The 12,742-nt window shown below is 54.3% G+C and overlaps 1 protein-coding gene across 4 annotated transcripts in view; it reads left to right on the top strand.

The window, feature by feature from the left end:
- The window catches only part of esr2a (estrogen receptor 2a), a 342,469-nt gene that overhangs the window by 249,027 nt on the left and 80,700 nt on the right, over positions 1–12,742 (top strand). For all 4 annotated transcript variants that reach the window (XM_072568010.1, XM_072568009.1, XM_072568012.1 and 1 more), the window contains exons 5-6: positions 2,311–2,616; positions 3,956–4,094. In XM_072568010.1, coding sequence (XP_072424111.1) covers positions 2,311–2,616; positions 3,956–4,094 — 445 coding nt within the window. The remainder of the gene's footprint in view (positions 1–2,310; positions 2,617–3,955; positions 4,095–12,742) is intronic.

Raw genomic sequence — 12,742 nt, 5'->3', positions numbered from 1 at the left:
TCTCCCCCACACTCTCTCCCCGTGTCCCTCACACCCTCTCCCCGTGTCCCTCACACACTCTCCCTCAATCCCACCATCTCCCCGTGTCCCTCACACCCTCTCCCCGTGTCCCTCACACCCTCTCCCCGTGTCCCTCACACCCTCTCCCCCACACACTCTCCCCCACACCCTCTCCCCCACACTCTCTCCCCGTGTCCCTCACACCCTCTCCCTCAATCCCACCCTCTCCCCGTGACTCTCACACCCTCTCCCCGTGTCCCTCACACTCTCTCCCCGTGTCCCTCACACCCTCTCCCAAACACCCTCTCCCCCACACACTCTCCCCCACACCCTCTCCCCCACACTCTCTCCCCGTGTCCCTCACACCCTCTCCCCGTGTCCCTCACACCCTCTCCCCAACACCCTCTCCCCGTGCCTCTCACACCCTCTTCCTCAATCCCACCCTCTCCCCGTGACCCTCACATCCTCTCCCCGTGTCCCTCACATCCTCTCCCCGTGTCCCTCACACCCTCTCCCCGTGTCCCTCACACCCTCTCCCCGTGTCCCTCACACCCTCTCCCCGTGTCCCTCACACCCTCTCCCCGTGTCCCTCACACCCTTTCCCAAACACCCTCTCCCCCACACACTCTCCCCCACACCCTCTCCCCCACACCCTCTCCCCCAAACCCTCTCCCCGTGTCCCTCACACCCTCTCCCTCAATCCCACCCTCTCCCCGTGACTCTCACACCCTCTCCCCGTGTCCCTCACACTCTCTCCCCGTGTCCCTCACACTCTCTCCCCGTGTCCCTCACACCCTCTCCCCGTGTCCCTCACACCCTCTCCCCGTGTCCCTCACACACTCTCCCTCAATCCCACCATCTCCCCGTGTCCCTCACACCCTCTCCCCGTGTCCCTCACACCCTCTCCCCGTGTCCCTCACACCCTCTCCCCGTGTCCCTCACACACTCTCCCTCAATCCCACCATCTCCCCGTGTCCCTCACACCCTCTCCCCGTGTCCCTCACACCCTCTCCCCGTGTCCCTCACACACTCTCCCTCAATCCCACCATCTCCCCGTGTCCCTCACACCCTCTCCCCGTGTCCCTCACACACTCTCCCTCAATCCCACCATCTCCCCGTGTCCCTCACACCCTCTCCCCGTGTCCCTCACACCCTCTCCCCGTGTCCCTCACACACTCTCCCTCAATCCCACCATCTCCCCGTGTCCCTCACACACTCTCCCTCAATCCCACCATCTCCCCGTGTCCCTCACACACTCTCCCTCAATCCCACCATCTCCCCGTGTCCCTCACACACTCTCCCTCAATCCCACCATCTCCCCGTGTCCCTCACACACTCTCCCTCAATCCCACCATCTCCCCGTGTCCCTCACACCCTCTCCCCGTGTCCCTCACACCCTTTCCCAAACACCCTCTCCCCCACACACTCTCCCCCACACCCTCTCCCCCACACCCTCTCCCCGTGTCCCTCACACCCTCTCCCTCAATCCCACCCTCTCCCCGTGACTCTCACACCCTCTCCCCGTGTCCCTCACACCCTCTCCCCAACACCCTCTCCCCGTGCCTCTCACACCCTCTTCCTCAATCCCACCCTCTCCCCGTGTCCCTCACACTCTCTCCCCGTGTCCCTCACACTCTCTCCCCGTGTCCCTCACACCCTCTCCCCGTGTCCCTCCCACCCTCTCCCTGTGACCCTCACACCCTCTCCCCGTGTCCCTCACACTCTCTCCCCGTGTCCCTCACACCCTCTCCCCGTGTCCCTCACACACTCTCCCTCAATCCCACCATCTCCCCGTGTCCCTCACACACTCTCCCTCAATCCCACCATCACCCCGTGTCCCTCACACCTTCTCCCCGTGTCCCTCACACCCTCTCCCCGTGTCCCTCACACCTTCTCCCCGTGTCTCTGAAACCCTGTCCCTCAATCCCACCCTCTGCCTCCATCTGTCCAATCCTCATGTCCTGTCCCAATGTGTGTAATGGTTACCTGTCCTCAGGAGTGACCAGGAAGTGGCTGGAGGGTATATCCAGCTTGGAGGTGGACGATGACTGCAGATGCTGGAAACCAGATTCTGGATTAGTGGTGCTGGAAGAGCACAGCAGTTCAGGCAGCATCCGAGGAGCTTCGAAATCGACGTTTCGGGCAAAAGCCCTTCATCAGGAAGAGCTTTTGGAGGTGGACGCAGAGGCCCAGGGTCCCAGTCAGCTGTGTTTTGGATGTAGTCAGGACTGGGCCATGGAGAGGAACAGGACACTCTCTGCCAGCCCTTCCCAGGGTCTCTGCCTCACTCTCTCTGTCTCTCTCTGACAGATACACGGAGAGACCGTTGTAGTTACCGGTTGAACAAGCAGAGCCGCATTGTCAGTCCTCAGAGCCAGCCCGGGGGCAGGGGGAAGAGGCGGGTAGAAAGTGAGCTGACCAACATCGCTGCACCATGTCTGGGACAACTGGGCCCAGAGAAGCTGCTGAGCTCCCTGTTAGAGGCAGAACCTCCCAACGTCTACTCACTGAAACGACCCAACAAGCCCTACACTGAGGCCTCCATGATGATGTCACTGACCAACCTGGCCGACAGGGAACTGGTTCATATGATCGCATGGGCAAAGAAGGTTCCAGGTAAGTGTTCACCAGAAAGTTACCCAACCCCCGTGCTGTCCCTGTCCCTGGGATGGGGGGACAGTGTAGAGGGAGCTTTACTCAGAACCTAACCCCCGTGCTGTCCCTGTCCCTGGGATGGGGGGACAGTGTAGAGGAAGCTTTACTCAGAACCTAACCCCCGTGCTGTCCCTGTCCCTGGGATGGGGGGACAGTGTAGAGGGAGCTTTACTCTGCACCTAACCCCCGTGCTGTCCCTGTCCCTGGGATGGGGGGACAGTGTAGAGGGAGCTTTACTCAGAACCTAACCCCCGTGCTGTCCCTGTCCCTGGGATGGGGGGACAGTGTAGAGGAAGCTTTACTCAGAACCTAACCCCCGTGCTGTCCCTGTCCCTGGGATGGGGGGACAGTGTAGAGGGAGCTTTACTCAGAACCTAACCCCCGTGCTGTCCCTGTCCCTGGGATGGGGGGACAGTGTAGAGGGAGCTTTACTCAGAACCTAACCCCCGTGCTGTCCCTGTCCCTGGGATGGGAGGACAGTGTAGAGGGAGCTTTACTCTGCACCTAACCCCTGTGCTGTCCCCGTCCTGGGAGTGTTTGATGGGGGACAGTGTAGAGGGAGCTTTACTCTGTATCTAACCCCGTGCTGTCCCTGTCCTGGGAGTGTTTGATGGGGACAGTGTAGAGGAAGCTTTACTCTGTATCTAACCCCGTGCTGTCCCTGTCCTGGAAGTGTTTGATGGGGACAGTGTAAAGGGAGCTTTACTCTATATCTAACCCTGTGCTATCCCTGTCCCTGGGAGTGTTTGATGGGGACAGTGTAGAGGAAGCCTTACTCTGTATCTAACCCTGTGCTGTCCCTGTCCCTGGGAGGGTTTGATGGGAGGACAGTGTAGCGGGACCTTTACTCTGTATCTAACCCTGTGCTGTCCCTGTCCCTGGGAGTGTTTGATGGGGACAGAGTAGAGGGAGCTTTACTCTGTATCTAACCCCGTGCTGTCCCTGTCCTGGGAGTGTTTGATGGGGACAGTGTAGTGGAGGCTTTACTCTGTATCTAACCCCGTGCTGTCCCTGTCCCTGGGAGTGTTTGATGGGGACTGAGTAGAGGGAGCTTTACTCTGTATCTAACCCCATGCTGTCCCTGTCCCTGTCCCTGGGAGTGTTTGATAGGGACTGAGTAGAGGGAGCTTTACTCTGTATCTAACCCGGTGCTGTCCCTGTCCCTGGGAGTGTTTGATGGGGACAGTGTAGCGGGAGCTGTCCTGTGTCTGTGAGTGTGTGTGTGTGTGTGTGTGTGTGAGTGTGTGTTGTCTGGGTCCTGGCACAGAGCTGCAGTGTGATGTGATCTGGTTGTGTACAGGTTTCCTTGAGTTGGATCTCCATGACCAGGTACAGTTGCTGGAGTGTTGCTGGTTGGAGGTGCTCATGGTCGGCTTAATGTGGAGGTCGATTGAATATCCAGGAAAGCTGCTGTTTGCCCCCGACCTCATTCTGGACCGGTAAGTGTCGGCTCTCTGCTTCCAAACCCACACTGTGCCCTGTGGACATGAACAAACTGGTCATTCTTCTGGATCAGTCCCGATCCCCTCAGGGCATCGAGACCTGAACTTCTCTTATTGTAAAGGGTGGTGTTAGGTGCCATGTCCCCAAAGTGATGTGGCAAAGCACTGACCCTCCGACAGTGCGGCGCTCCCTCAGCACTGACCCTCTGAGAGCACAGCACTCCCTCAGCACTGACCCTCCGACAGTGCGGCGCTCCCTCAGCACTGACCCTCCGACAGTGCGGCGCTCCCTCAGCACTGACCCTCCGACAGTGCAGCACTCCCTCAGCACTGACCCTCTGAGAGCACAGCACTCCCTCAGCACTGACCCTCCGACAGTGCGGCGCTCCCTCAGCACTGTCCCTCCGACAGTGCGGCACTCCCTCAGCACTGATCCCCCGACAGTGCTGCTCTCCCGCAGCACTGACCCTCCGACAGTATGACACTCCCTCAGCACTGACCCTCCGACAGTGCGGCGCTCCCTCAGCACTGACCCTCCGACAGTGCGGCGCTCCCTCAGCACTGACCCTCCGACAGTGCAGCACTCCCTCAGCACTGACCCTCTGAGAGCACAGCACTCCCTCAGCACTGACCCTCCGTTAGTATGACACTCCCTCAGCACTGACCCTCCGACAGTGCGGCGCTCCCTCAGCACTGTCCCTCCGACAGTGCGGCACTCCCTCAGCACTGACCCTCCGACAGTGCGGCGCTCCCTCAGCACTGATCCCCCGACAGTGCTGCTCTCCCTCAGCACTGACCCTCCGACAGTATGACACTCCCTCAGCACTGACCCTCTGAGAGCACAGCACTCCCTCAGCACTGACCCTCCGACAGTATGACACTCCCTCAGCACTGACCCTCCGACAGTGCGGCTCTCCCTCAGCACTGACCCTCTGACAGTGTGGTACTCCCTCAGCACTGACCCTCCGACAGTGCGGTACTCCCTCAGTACTGACCCTCCGACAGTGCGGCACTCCCTCAGCACTGACCCTCTGACAGTGTGGTACTCCCTCAGTACTGACCCTCTGACAGTGTGGTACTCCCTCAGTACTGACCCTCCGACAGTGCGGCACTCCCTCAGCACTGACCCTCCGACAGTGCGGTACTCCCTCAGCACTGACCCTCTGACAGTGCGGCACTCCCTCAACACTGACCCTCTGACAGTGCGTTATTCCCTCAACATTGACCTTCCGACAGTGCGGCACTTCCTCAGCACTGACCCTCTGACAGTTAAACACTCCCTCAGCACTGACCCTCCGACAGTGTGGTACTCCCTCAGCACTGACCCTCTGACAGTGTGGTACTCCCTCAGTACTGACCCTCTGACAGTGTGGTACTCCCTCAGTACTGACCCTCTGACAGTGCGGTACTCCCTCATTCTGCAAAACTCCTGATGTCAGAGTAATAACCATGTCAATCTCAGGGGGGCAGTGGTGCTTCAGAAGGTGACAGTGATCGGGAGGGTGTGTTGGGGCTAGAGATGGTGACAGAGTTAGGGAGGGGTAAGTCTGTGGAGGGATCTGAATCATCTTGTATCAGATTAACACCACAAATTTCCTCCTTCTCCATCTCGCTTCCTCTCCTGCCCCTCCATCCCTCCTCTATACTGTATGAACCCGGTCTGTTTAGAACCTTCTGTCAGTTTTTCACATCGCCTCCTGCTAACCCCACCTGTAATTATTCTGCTTTCTACCCCAGGCATTTATTTGGTTCAAAATCTGCAAAATAATATGTCTATTATTTAAAATTCGTTTCTCTATCTCTCCCTCTCTTTCCCTCTGCTTCACTCTCTCTCCCTCCCTCACTCACTCTCTCTCTCCCTCTCACCCTCCCTCACTCTCTCTCCCTCCCTCACTCTCTCTCCCTCCCTCACTCTCTCTCCCACAGTCACTCTCTCTCTCTCCCCCCTCACTCACTCTCTCTCTCCCATTCTCTCACCCTCCCTCACTCTCTCTCTCCCTCACTCACTCTATCTCCCACAGTCACTCTCTCCCATTCTCTCACCCTCCTCACTCTCCCTCCCTCATTCACTCTCTCTCTCCCATTCTCTCACCCTCCCTCACTCTCTCTCCCTCCCTCACTCTCTCTCCCACAGTCACTCTCTCTCTCTCTCCCCCCTCCACGAAGCCTTCCAAAAGGCCTCATTTTTATAATGCCGCCTTGCTGTGAGCATTCCCAGGTTGGACAGGATTGAAAATCTGATTCCCACTTCTTGGCTAAGGGAACAATTTGTTCATTTTGAAATCAATAAAGCAAACCAGCCTCAACTCAGCTCCTGGGCGTTAAATTCCTGTTTGACTTGGAAGACAAATTGTGGTGGAAAGGAAACCTTTATTGATTTTAATGAAACCATCTTAATATTCCACAACCTTATTAACTCCGCGCAGGGTGTAATCAGGAGTGTAGCTGCTGAGCTGAGACATTGTGTGGTTAATGAATGAACAAACTGCATCTCAATCATTTTCTGTAACTTGTCGTTATACAATGAAGTCAGGAGTTTGAGGATCTGCACAGGCCGACACCAGATTAGGATCAAACGTGCTCCTGTCACTGACCTCCAGAGATTTAAGTGTGTTTTTTTTCTCCCTGCCTCTGTTCAGCAGTGATTAATGTTTTTTTGCATCGACCTGTGTACATTTCCAGGAACCGCTTGAAGGCCCGTTTCCATAGCGATGGGTCTACCTGCTTCCCCCTGTACACCAGGCATGGCCCGTCAAGCAGGTTATACGCCGGGCACATTATCTCTCTCTAACCCTGGGGACGGGCCCCCAGGCAGGGCCAGTACCTTGTGGAGGGACAATGAGGGTGGCAGGGAGAAACGAGGACTGAGGCAGCCATTGTTCTGAATCGACCTGAGGCAGAGAGGGAGAGGGAGAGACAGACAGACATAGAGAAGGATAGGGAGACACAGAGAGTGAAACACAGAGAGAGTGAGACAGGGTGGAGAGGAGAGAGAGGGAGAGAGACACAGAGTGAAACACAGAGAGAGTTCAGACAGATTGGGAGAGAGAGAGAGAGACAGAGAGAAAGATAGGGAGACACAGAGAGTGACAGACAGAGGGGGCAGAGAGAGAAAGGGAGAGAGAGAGAGACAGAGAGAGAGACAGACACAGAGTGAAACACAGAGATAGAGAGGGAGACAGAGAGAGGGAGAAAGAGATCAAGAGAGAGAGACAGAGAGACACAGAGAGAGAAAGACAGAGAGAGAGAGAGCAACAGAGAGAGACACACAGAAAGAGAGAGAGACGGAGAGAACATGAAAGGGACAGAGATGGAGAGAGACAGAGAGACGCACACAGAAAGAGAGAGAGAGACAGCGAGAGATAGAGAGACAGTGGGCATTTACAGAAAGAAAAAAGCTCATCAAAGGAGAACAAAACAATATAACATCATAATTTAAACATCGATGGATAAGCTGAAACAGCTTGCTTCAGAAACCTCGAATGATTTTCTTTATGGTTTGCAGGGCTGTTGGCCACAGTAACTGGCAGCTGGGGAAGGGACCACCTGAAAATAATCAAATCCTTTTACTGTCAAGAGTTTTAAACTCTTGTCTGTTTGGGACGTTGTTATGTATTAGTCTCGCAACTGTCTCCCTCATGATTCAGTGTGATACAAATGACTGTAAATATTGTAAATCTCCTGAGGGAGACCCCTACTCATTGCCCAAGTAGGTCCATTATGTCAGCTGCCTGGGGCCTAACCTTGGGAAACCCTTCCCCTAAACCCCTCTGCCCATTATATTCCAACCCATTTGGTGCAAGGTGCTGGCTGTGTCTGTTATCGATGTCCCCAGCTCATGTGTAGGTCAGTTGAGACCCATCACTGTGATTCACTACCAACTCCCTGACCAGGCAGTCCCAGGATGTTAGAGTGTGATACAATGACCTCTGACTGGCTGTGTGCCTTCTTCAGTATCTTAGGTGTCATTATTGACTGATGGTACCCTCCCCAAGCCTGGGCAGGAGGAGAGGGAACAGATGAAGACACAACTGTACCCTCGCCTCATCCACCCTGTAGCCTATCACCAACACTCGACCCCTCCTCCCTCCCTCAATCCCCTCCCTCAGATAGCTCTCTTCCCCTACCCTCAGCCTCCAGTCCTCAAAATCCTTTCCCTACCCTACACCACCTCAGTCTAACATAATCCCTTGCCCAATTTCTCAAAGTGTTCCTTCTCACATCCTTCCCACCCCCAAACCCCATCAACTCCAACTTCTAAGTCCATTTCTTTCATTCACCTGTGGGACATGGGTGTCCCTAGCTGTGTCCGTCCCTAGTTGCCCCCTTGAGAAGGTGGGGTGAGCTGCTGTCTCGAACCGCTGCAGTCCATGTGCTGGAAGTTGCCCTTAGGGATGGAATTCCGGGATTTTGACCCAGCAACTCTGAAGGAACGGTGATATATTTCCAAGTCAGGATTGTGAGGGGCTCAGAGGGGACCCTGCAGGGGGGAGTCCTGTGGTACATGGAGGTGGGAGTCATGCCTCAGCTCTATAACCCTGTGCCCCCCCCCCCCCCCCCCCCCCACCCCCAGCTCATTTAGACTAATCCCAGATTCCTGATGAAGGGCTTTTGCCTGAAACATCGACTCTCCTGCTCCTCGGAAGCTGCCTGACCTGCTGCGCTTTTCCAGCACCACACTCTCGACTCTGATCTCCAGCATCTGCAATCCTCACTTTCACCTTACTCCAGACTCTCCACAGGCAGTGGATTTTAATGGGAAAAGAGTCAGAGGCTGTAGGAAGGATGGCTGTACTTTTTAAAAGCTTGTTATCTGACCCTCATTGTCAGCGCTGTTTACACAGCTGCTGGTTCAACTGTGGGGGAGGTTACTCTAGACAGGCTGGAGCCAGGAGCTGTGAATGAAGGGAGATTCAGCCGGCAACTTGTAGCTGATTGGTCTGTGGTGTGTGTGTGTCTCTCTCTCTCTCTGTAGTGAATAAAACCAGTGTATTTTCTCTATTTAGCAGCTGTAAGCTGCAGCTTTTAACCAGCAGCTGGCAACCCCCGCACTGTGGGAGGGAACCAGAGCACCCGGAGGAAACTCATGCAGACGCGGGGAGAATGTGCAAACTCCACACAGATAGTCACCCGAGTGAACCCAGGTCTCTGGTGCTGTGAGGCAGCAATGCTAACCACTGAGCCACCATGCTGCCCCACAGGTCAGTGGAGTTTAGGATTAGGGTTAGTCGTGATATGGAAACATTTTGTAGCCCAGGATTCACGTCTGAGCTGTACTGGAAGTGTGACAGAACGTGTCTGAACAGGTTAATTAGGATACAAGAAAACAAAATGGGTCTAATTCTATCAGCTGGATCTGTTACCCACAACCCAAACATTTATATACTCCAGGGGATGGTAGTGGGACCCTTGACCTTCCTAATATTTTTCTTTAATTCACTCACAGGATGAGGGCATCACTGGCTAGGCCAGCAATTATTGCCCGTCCCTAATTGCCCAGAGGTGGGGTTAAGAGTCACCCATATTGCTGTAGGTTTGGAGTCACGTGTCACATTGAACAATAAATGCACCAAGGGTTATGGAGAGAGGGCAGCTACGTGGAGCTGAAGCCATGGAAAGGTTAGCCATGATCTTACTGACTGTGGGAGCGGACGTGATGGGCCAGATGCTCCTAGCCCTTATGTCCTTATGTCACAACCCCATTGCTGTGGGTCTGGAGTCACATATAGGCCAGACCAGGTAAGGATGGCAGTTTCCTTCCCTAAAGGACAGATGAGGTTTTCCGGCCATAGATTCATGATCATTATTCGTCTATAATTCCAGATTTTCATTGAATCCAAATTGCACGACCTGCTGGGGCAGGATTCGAACCCGGGTCCCCACAACATCGTGTCTCTGCATTAACAGCCCAGCGGTATTACAATGATCTGGATCTTGCTGGTCAGGGGACCATTTCGGAGTTTACTAAGCCTGGAGGAATTGCTAACTGTGAGGGACTCCCAAAGGCCATTGACTAGTCAGTGGAGTGAGGAGGGGGGGTGGAGGCGTAGGGGGCAGATGAGGGTCACTGCAGAGAGGTGTGAGATCAGCCAAACTTGGAAAAGCAATATCAAATCAGAGGTACAATTCTAAAGCGGGGGGTCGGGGGTGGGGGGGGGATGCAGGAGCACAGGGAGCTGGGTATATATGAGCACAGACCAGTGAAGGAGGTAGGACCTGGGGAGAGAGCAGTAAATAAAGCACACGGTGTCCTCGGCTTTATACATAGGGGCATGGAGTACAAGAGCAGGGAGGTGATAGTGGGTTTGTACAAGACCCTTGTTAGACCCCAGCTGGAGTGTTGTGTACAGTGGGCACCACGTTTAGAGGAGAATGTGCATGTACTTGGGGAGAGTGCAGAGTGACTTACAAAAATGGTTCCAGGGTGAGAAACTTGAGTGATGAGGGTAGATTGAGGAAATTGGGACTGTGTTCCTTGGAGAGAAAGCAGCTGAGAGGAACTTGAATCGAGGTTTTCAAAATCTTGAGTGGGCTGGACAACGTAGAGAGGGAGAAGCAATCCCCACTGGTAAAAGGAACAGAAACAAGATGGGGTTGGGTGAAAGTGATGTACAAGCGTTGCAAGGTAAAAACCCCTCGTACCCAGCAAGTGGCTTGGGGCTTGGGTGTGGAATGCACTGCTCAGAAATGTGAGGGAGGCAGGTTCAACTGAGACATTCAACTGGGCCAGAGCTTGGTTATTTGGGTAGAGACAGTGTGCAGGGTATGGGGAGAAAGCAAGGGAGTGGTACTAGGGGATAGAACTGAACATTCAGCTGGATGGGCCAAATGATCTCTTTCTGTGCCATAACAATTCTATGATATCATTCAATGGTGGAACAGACTCAAGGGGCTGAATGGCCTGATGACAGATTGGGCCAGGGAGAAGGGACTGAGATTGTTCAGATGGAGAGCAGAGACAATTCAAGACAAAGGAATTGAGGAAGTCTCTTAAGGTGCAGGGCAGACTGTGATCAGGACCGGTTCACAGTGAATGGAAGGAAGGAGGAGGCAGGAACAGCAGAAAGAGAGAGAGACAGAGCGTGAGCGAGAGAGAGAGGGAGAGACAGAGCGTGAGAGAGACAGAGCGTGAGAGAGACAGAGCGTGAGAGAGACAGAGAGAGAGAGAGAGAGAGGGAGAGAGAGAGAGACAGAGAGAGCGAGGCAGAGACAGAGAGACAGAGAGAAGAGGGAGAGAGACAGAGAGAGAGAGGGAGAGAGACAGAGAGAGAGACAGAGAGAGAGAGAGAGAGAGAGAAGAGGGAGAGAGACAGAGAGAGGGAGAGAGAGAGAGAGAGAGAGGGAGAGACAGACAGACAGAGAGAGAGGGCAGACAGGACGAGGATGTTTCTTTAAAATTCTTCAAACTTGTGACTCTCACAAAGTGATGATTTGGCTACTCAGACTGCAAATAAAAATTGTTCAAAGTGCCTTAAAATTACATCAAATTGTAGGTCTTTGCAGCACAGAGTGGAGAGAGTCCATTTTCACCTGGAACATACTGGAGAATAATGACAGGGTTCAGGGAGCAGTGAGGGTGGGAGTAGAGGGGGCTCTGTGGAAAAACGCATCGATTTCTAACCTCTGTGTGTGTGTCTGTGTGTGCGTCTGTGTGTTTGTGTGTGTCCGTGTCTGTATGTGAGTGTGTGTGTGTGTGTGTGAGAGAGTGTCCGTGTCCGTGTGTGTGTGTGTGTGTGTCCGTGTGTGTGCCAACGTGCATGTGTGTGTCCGTGTGTGTCCATGTGCGTGTGCGTGTGTGTCTGTGTCCATGTGTATCTGTATGTGTGTGTGTCCGTGTGTGTATGTGTTGTGTGTGTCCGTGTGTATCTGTATGTGTCTGTGCATGTGTTTATGTGTCCATGCGTGTCTGTGTGTGTGCGAGAGTGTGTGTGTATGTGTCTGTGTGTGGGTGTCCATCCTTGTGTGTGTGTGTGTGTGTGTCCCTGTGTCCATGTGTGTGTCCGTGTGTCCGTGTGTTTGTGTGTGTAGGATTGTGTGTGTGTGTGTGTAGGAGTGTGTGTATGTGTAGAAGCGTGTGTAGGAGTGTGTGTGTCTCTGTGTGTGTGTAGGAGTCTGTGTCTGTGTGTGTGTGTGTCTGTATGTGTGTCGGTGTGTAGGAGTGTGTGTGTTTGATGTGTGTATGTGTGTAGGAGTGTGTGTGTGCCTGTCTGTGTGTGTCTGTGTGTCTGTGTCTGTGTTTCTGTGTGTCTGTGTGTGTATGTGTGTAGGAGAGTGTGTGTGTCTGTGTGTATGTGTGTCTATGTGTGTGTGTGTGTGTAGGAGTGTGTGGGTGTGTGTGTGTGTGTGTGTCCATGTGTCTGTGTGCGTAGGAATGTGTAGGAGAGTGTGTGTGTGTATGTGTGTCTATGTGTCTGTGTGTGTGTGTTACACTGTCGGAGGGTCAGTGCTGAGGGAGTGCCGCACTTTCGGAGGGTCAGTGCTGTGGGAGTGCCGCACTGTCAGAGGGTCAATGCTGAGGGAGTGCCGCACTGTCAGAGGGACAGTGCTGAGGGAGTGTTGCACTGTCAGAGGGTCAGTGCTGAGGGAGTGCCGCACAGTCGGAGGGTCAGTGCTGAGGGAGTGCCACACTGTCGGAGGGTCAGTAC

The sequence above is a fragment of the Chiloscyllium punctatum genome, chromosome 4 (assembly GCF_047496795.1).
Source record: "Chiloscyllium punctatum isolate Juve2018m chromosome 4, sChiPun1.3, whole genome shotgun sequence".
NCBI lineage: Eukaryota > Metazoa > Chordata > Chondrichthyes > Orectolobiformes > Hemiscylliidae > Chiloscyllium > Chiloscyllium punctatum.
This window is presented reverse-complemented; position numbering and strand designations above follow the sequence as displayed.